The 7,729-nt window shown below is 36.3% G+C and overlaps 1 protein-coding gene across 1 annotated transcript; it reads left to right on the forward strand.

Moving 5' to 3' along the window:
* The first annotated feature begins 3,226 nt into the window (after nt 1–3,226).
* LOC134237607 (histidine-rich glycoprotein-like) lies at nt 3,227–5,546 on the forward strand. The gene is made up of 3 exons (XM_062719736.1): nt 3,227–3,431; nt 4,406–5,305; nt 5,417–5,546. The coding sequence occupies exons 1-3, from the start codon at nt 3,395–3,397 to the stop codon at nt 5,449–5,451; spliced, it is 972 nt and encodes a 323-aa protein (XP_062575720.1). The 5' UTR covers nt 3,227–3,394; the 3' UTR covers nt 5,452–5,546.
* The last annotated feature ends 2,183 nt before the right edge of the window (nt 5,547–7,729 follow it).

The following is a 7,729-nucleotide window of genomic DNA, read 5'->3' on the forward strand; positions in this document are numbered from 1 at the left end:
CTGCTTCGGTTGAACAAGGGTCAAACGAAGAATGCTTAGTTGAAAGAGAAAAAATTTTGAAATCAGAAGGAGAACTAAAGAATAATTTTAGTGTATTCGATGCAGTAAGATCAACTGGAAAACTTTCATTCCATGCAGATTCTGGGTTTTTGAACTTGAAGTCTAAGTTAACAACAATGGGGCATTATGTTGAAGAGAAAAAATATTGCATGAGAGAAGAAAAAATCAAATTACTTCAGAAGGTGGAGCTCTGTGGTGGTGTCTGTAATGTTGTCTTCGACAATCAAGGTAATATCGTAATCACTGATTATCACAACAAAAGGGTACTAGTATGTGATGTTTCTTTGAAATGCAAATCTACAGTGTCAGTACATGGAAATCCACGGGACATAACGATAAATAGAGATGGTCTTATATATGTCTCCTTACCTATTGAGATGGAAATAATTGAATTGGATGTAAAAACCAACACTGTCAGAAAAATATTTTCTACATCAATTGAATGTTGGGGTTTGTACTGGATGAATAATAAATTCTTCATCAGTAATGCTAAAGGCAACCTTATTCAGATATATTCTGATATGGGGAAGAAAACAGATGAAATGGAGACATCCGGCGCATGGATCATTTCTGGCAAACAAGACACCGACAGTATTCTGTACGCTAAAGGTGATGAACTAATGGAAACCTCGGTGAGTTCTAAGGAAGAGAAAATGTTATTTCAACAATCTGCTTCAGGACTACGTGGCATTAGCACGGACTTTGATGGCAATGTATACACAGTTGGGAAGAACAGTAACAAACTTTACCAGTTATCTGAAGATGGAAATTTGATTCGAGAGATGAATATGGGAGAATTTCATCTGAAGAAAAATCTTTGGAGTGTTCGTCTTAATGACGGCAATAAGTTTGTCATTACATCTACTGGCGGCTCCGTTGCTGTGTTCGAGATAACTTCTGAATAATTCTACATGATGTATTTATATGATATTTTTTACATGTACGTCTATAGTGTACCAACAAAACAAAAACTTGTACAAACACATTTCAACTTTTTTGTTTTGTTTTGTTTTGTTTGTGTTTGAATGTGTGTGTTTCTTACAAAGCTTGTCTGTTTTAAATGGCATCGTTGCTTTTTAATTTTAATATGGTTTTGTACTTAATAGTGGACTAACAATGTGTGCAGTGAGGGCGTATCTGTTAAACATAAATTATATTTTCGCTGGCCACAATATGCACTGTATAATTTTTCAGCCAGCGACAACTTATATAGATGAACAACAATATGCGCTGGTGACAATATGTACAGGACGACGATATGAACAATTGCAAGTGAGCTTCGTGAAAAAATTCTGAACATATTTTTTCATCCGGCGACAATATAAGGATGCACTGAGAATATAGGTGTATGTCATCATCGAAACGACAATAAGTATCGTATCAACCCTTTGCAAAGAAGAAATTGTTCGAGAGAACATATTGAACAGTATTCAAGCTCAAAAGTCTATTCAAAATTACAGAATACATGTACATTCATGGGAACCAGTGCATGGATTTTATACAGCGTTTCAGTATCTTTAAAACATATCAAAGAAATACTAGATTGAAATACTGAAATATTGAAAAAAAAATCTTAACTGCAGATCAATCTACAATTGGATGTGGCATTTGTGGGTTTGTTATGTTGGTGTAACCAAGAAGTCACTTGATTAATAAATTAACAGAATTTTTGCAAAGTAATAGCCCTTCAAGAGTACACCTTCCCATATTAAAACAACAACCGACAGGAATGCTGAATAAGTAACTAGGCATGGCTTTCCATATTATGCTGGCAATGATAATTTCGATAGTGTTGGGAATCATTCAAATCAAGTCGAGAGTATCACAGTGTGAGTGAGATGTGACTCTTAAAAAAGAGATATGTAAACATAGTAATGGACACTGTGGTTTTACAAGCACCTAAGTTTTAACACCAGTGAAGAAAGAAGATGCACTGCAATATATTCATGTAGTGATGTAAATGAGATATGGATACTTAAAATCAGAAAATTTGAAGACAAAACATTTTACCAAAATACATAACTTCAAAACGTACGACTTTCAACTCTTTATATATTAACCATTCCCCACGTTAAAATTAAGTCCAGAATTTTTTACATCATAGATAGCTGCTTCTTTTTCAGAAAAAAAATAGTAAAAATGGAAGTCGTAAATTTATATACCTTTGCAAATATCCCGTTGACATTTGCAAAATCATCATTTATGTAGCAATTTACATGTACCATTATCACCTTTACATGGAGTATAATTATGTCTCCCTGCTTTAATTGAGAGTTTGCTCTACGTACGTACAATACAGTAACTAATTAATACGAGACAAGGTATTGACAAATAAATTGATGAAACAAAGAACGTACATCATCAGTGTCGTTCTATAAGTCAACATTTGGCAAGTTCTATGGTCGATAGAGTACTACGATATTGCTTCCATATACAATCTATCACTAAGGCGAATTTTAACTGATCTTTCTTCATTGAAATTGTAAGGCCACTATTATTACCCGGTACATTGAATTGCATACGAGTTGTCCAATCATGACAAAGAGCACACGGCACTTTTTAGCAGGGGTTGCTTGCTTATCTATGGCATCTGATCCAACCTCTGATGCATTTAGAGGTCTGTGTTTGCTCCCCGTTTGTATTGTTTAAGTGGATTTCTGAGATCTTTGTTCTTGATTTTTACAACATTAAGAGAGAGGCTAAGATATGAAATCTATCGGCCATCAGCATTATCAAATTAAAAAGGATAACTCAACGAAGAAATTAAGGATTTAAAAAAATGCCTTCTGGTTCTTCTAAAGGATAATTCTACTTTTTTAGCGATGTCAAAAAGAAAAATTACTTAAAATGTCAATGTACCAATACGCAAAAGAAAGTTTTTGATAATTTTACAAATGTAGTATTTTCGCTGGTTCAGTTCTGATTCTCAAAAAAGGAATCGAAAATTAAAAAAGAGGCCGATATTTCAGAATTTTTTTCCAGAATACATACTAGTAAACAAATATGTTTTTGCCTCAGAAGTCTAGAAATACCCGGTACGATCAAAGAAGTTCTGTAGTGTAAATTTTTATAAATAAAATAGACGTCAAGGAATTTCTGTAATGTGAAGATTTGTAAAACCAGAATAAACGAGATTTGTGTAAGATACATGTGCATGACAGTAATTATGTCAATATCTTGGTCAGCCTTGCGCTCGTCATGAAATCTAAGTTACCTAATCAAACTAACCTTGTTGTTATCATGGCAAAGGTAAAGGGACCCATGCTTCCTACATAAAAGGCCCGAGAGGAGACCAAAGAACGATAAACTGTAGGAAGCATTCAAACTGATCACAATGCTGAGAATTTTGTGTGGAATCGCTCTCGTGATTGGTGAGTAGTAAATAAAATATGATATTTATATAAATAGAAATTACTGACATAACAAACTGCATGTATTTAGTTCATCCGGCCTTTTAACTTTGGTCTGAACCCCAAAATACTATAATATAGTATCAATCATATTTTAAATTATCGTTAAAAATTACGACAAACTTTGATTTTCATGCTTCTCAGTACTAAATTTCGATAAATAGCGACTAAAGGCTTAAAGAAATGTTATCATGCACTTAAAATCTATGTGCATTTTGTTTAACGTCCCTCTCGAAAATTTTTCTTTCATACGAAGACGCCACCATTTACTGGTGACGAGCTGCAAATTTTATTCAGACTCGGCACTCAAGGCCATTGAGCAGTGAAGGATATTTTTCGTGCCAGCAACTATTGCGACACAGGACCTCGGTTTTTGCGGTCTCATCCGAAGGACCGGTCCTCGCGTTCCACAGTGGGATGAACTAAACTAAAATATGTATATATCGGGCAGTTTCTAAGCTCAAAATCCATTAAAACATTGCGCATCGGGAACAGAGCAAACACTGACCTCCAAAACATCAGAGGTGGGATCAGGTGCCATGGAGGAGTGCCGACTGGTCACATGCGCTGTGAACTCCCTGTCAATATCAGGAAAAACGGAAATTTTCAAACAATTCAATTCATTGTATCTATATTAGCGTTAGTAGCAATATTTTAAGCATGAAAAATATTAGCATGTAAGCATTTGACTTTATGATAGGTTTTATTTTCTAACAATGTCAGTGTATCGACAATAAAACTTACATGTACGAAATGCTGACTTTAAACGAGACTGTTGATATCCTTGTTTCATCGACTCGTTTTTCAATAGCTTGCCTCGGGGCAGAAATAGCTAAAATGTAGTATCAGGTAAAGCTCAAGCAATCGAAACACATCATAAAACTATACTTTTATACAAGACGAAACTTGACTTTGCTTTCTTTCCACTTATTTAGTGACAGCTACTGCCTTTCCAAACCTTCAAGAAAGAGCTGAATCATGCACCACCGACGCTGACTGCCCTAACGACACATGCCATGACCATCCAGGAAATGTAATATGTGCAATTCACCACGGAAATACCGGCGTCTGCCATTGTGAACATCACCACCACACGCCACATCCTCATCCTGCAGTTAAAGCCGAGTCATGCACCACCGATGCTGACTGCCCTAATGACACTTGCCATGACCATCCAGGCAATGTAATCTGTGCAATTCACCACGGAAATACCGGTGTCTGCCATTGTGAACATCACCACCACACACCACATCCACACCCGGCGATAAGAGCCGAGACATGCACCACCGATGCTGACTGTCCAAATGACACTTGCCATGACCATGCTGGAAATATAATCTGTGCAATTCATCACGGGAACACAGGGGTCTGCCATTGTGAACACCATCACCACACGCCCCATCCTCATCCTGCAGTTAAAGCCGAGTCATGCACCACAGATGCCGACTGTCCAAATGACACATGCCATGACCACCCAGGAAATGTTATCTGTGCAATTCACCACGGAAACACAGGGGTCTGCCATTGTGAACACCACCACCATACACCACATCCTCACCCTGCGATAAGAGCCGAGTCATGCACCACCGATGCTGACTGTCCAAATGACACGTGCCATGACCACCCAGGAAATGTTATCTGTGCAATTCACCACGGAAACACAGGGGTCTGTCATTGTGAACACCACCACCATACACCACATCCTCACCCTGCAGTTAGAAATGATAAATGTTTTAATGATACTGACTGTCCACAAGCTACTTGTCACGGACAAGATGGAATTGTGACGTGTGAAATTCATCATGAGGGCCACGAAGGGATATGCCATTGCACACGTAAGTAATTTTGTTGTTTTGTTCAAAATTTAAGAAAAAAGAATTTCTTTGCATTTTATTTTTTTATTTGTTCCCAATCATTATTTTCCTCTTTTTTTTTCTCTCCACTAGATACTCAAAAGTCATGGGAAGATGAAGAAGAATAAACACTAGATCAACTATTTTCTTTCTGTATTCATATTTCATATACATGTATCTGATCTTGTATTATTAATCATTAAGACTTTATATGTATTTATTGTATCATTTTTATGTATGTTGAATAAACAATATTTACACTTAATTTGCTCATTGGTCTGTTATATGGGTAATGATTGTGTTACTGATCTATCAATTTTAAAAACATTTTGAACGAAAAAAAATCACCAACCAATATATTAAATTTGTAACTGTAAATTGAATTCAGTACTTCATTATTTTATCACAAAAATGCAACGTAGCTGCAGGTATTTTTATATCTGATGTATTTTTAATTCAAGTATAGGAATATGAATTGAGGGCTTTAGATGAAACTCATGTATTGGTGTTTATATATGTTATAAGAAGATTGATTGATTATATTTGCTTAAGTCCCTCTCGAGAATTTATCACTCATATGGAGACGCCATCCCTTGCCGGTGGAGAGCTACAAATTTTGTCCTATACTCAGCACTGTGGGCCAGTGAACAGTGAGAGTCTTTTTTCATGCCAACACCTGCAACACGGGACCACGGTTTATACGGTCTCATCCGAAGGACCGGTCTCCACGTCCCACAGCGGGATTCGAATTAAAACGCGACGTACGGATTGGCTCCTTACTTCTAGAGCAGACGCTATAACCACGCGGCTATTGTAAGAAGATAAGATTTATGATTTTATAAGAAATTACCTGTATAGCATATCTTTCTAATTAAATGATTAAATTATTTTCATATCAATTTTAATTTTAAACAAGATATGTTTGTGAAGCATTGATGCCCCCGTATGGTGAGGGTTGAATTCTCTCAAATGCATGTCAATCTCCAAAGGTAAAGATCAAAAGTTTTGGTACCCAAAGGAATGTCTTGTTACAAGAAATACACCAGTGAAATTTGAAAGCCGTACTACTAACTGTTCAAAAGTTATGTCTAAGGTTAAAGTTTTTTAAAAAGTGGATCAAATTCCAAGGCCAAGAGGTCAAAAATATGCAATCCATATGAAAAGTCTTGTCACAATGAATATATGTACATGTGAAGGATGAAAGCCCTAGCTCCAACGTTAACTGTTCAAAAGTTATAGCCAAGGTTAAAGTGAGGTATTTTTATATAAAAGTATGTCAAACTCCAAGATAAAGATGTCAGATTTGGTGGTATCCATGGAAAGGTCTTGTCACAAGGAATACATCTGTGAAGTATGAAAGCCATAGCCCCACCAATTCTATAGTTATGCGTTAGGTTAAAGTTGACAACAGACAGACAGAGAGACAAAGAAACAGACAGGACAAAAACAAAATATCCTAGGGATCTTTCAATTCGGGGCATGATCCGGGGGCTTTCTTCAATTTTACCGTCTCGACATTTGTCAGCCATATTGAATTTTGGTACAATTGCATGCACCTGTCCTGAACAGGATGTAGATGGTGTACACCTAATGTGTACAATTTATCATGGAAAAGTGTACACCGAGTGTAAGATGTTGACAAATCAAGCGCGCGCAAACATTTTTTCGACATATTAAAAAGTAAAATGGAAAAGAGTAGCCTCAATAAGACACGGAAAGCGCTTATATTAAATTTAATGGGGAATATTTGGGGGAGAGAGTAAACCAGTTTTATATCTACTTTGAGATATGTGATAGTAATTTTGCATAGATTAAGCTTATTTTTGGGGCCAAAATTGAGTAACATCAATGATGGGCAACGAAATGCATGTTCAGAGCGTATTGCTTTCCCAACATTACCTCAGATTTATAAACATAACTAATTACGTTAGGTATATCTATTTAAAAAAAATACATCCAATTGTTCATATTTTAATATTATTTTGTTTTAAAAAGTTTAACACAAAGCTGGTTCCATACTCTTGCATTTCATGTTTTCCGATCATCAGTCAGCATTGCTTCACTCGGAGTTCCTCGGATGGTTCGTATCTCGAACATAAACTCGAGGTTTGAATGGAGCGCATTCGGCAAATGGGGCATAGCGGAGTCAGCCGAAGATTGCCGATTGACATAGCTTAGACGTCATCATAATTATACGTTCCCCAAACGAAGTTGGGGAACATATTGTTTTTACTCTGTTTCTTATTATTATGTTCCCCAAACGAAGTTGGGGAACATATTGTTTTTACTCTGTTTCTTATTATTATTATTATTATTTTTCTTCTTCCTGGGAAAATTTTGTCCACGAATGATCTTGTAAACTACACATCCGACTTAGGTGAAACCTTTTTAGGGTTGGTAGGCATG

The sequence above is a fragment of the Saccostrea cucullata genome, unplaced genomic scaffold, assembly GCF_032062105.1.
Source record: "Saccostrea cucullata isolate Sc308-1 unplaced genomic scaffold, CSIRO_AGI_Scuc_v1 ctg396, whole genome shotgun sequence".
In the NCBI taxonomy this organism is placed as follows: Eukaryota; Metazoa; Mollusca; class Bivalvia; order Ostreida; family Ostreidae; genus Saccostrea; species Saccostrea cuccullata.

Coding starts and splice junctions, on each gene's coding strand:
- LOC134237607 (XM_062719736.1), top strand. CDS start 3,395: ATGCTGAGAATTTTGTGTGGAATCGCTCTCGTGATTG. Junction 3,432..4,405: donor TGGAATCGCTCTCGTGATTG/GTGAGTAGTAAA, acceptor CCACTTATTTAG/TGACAGCTACTGCCTTTCCA. Junction 5,306..5,416: donor AGGGATATGCCATTGCACAC/GTAAGTAATTTT, acceptor TCTCTCCACTAG/ATACTCAAAAGTCATGGGAA.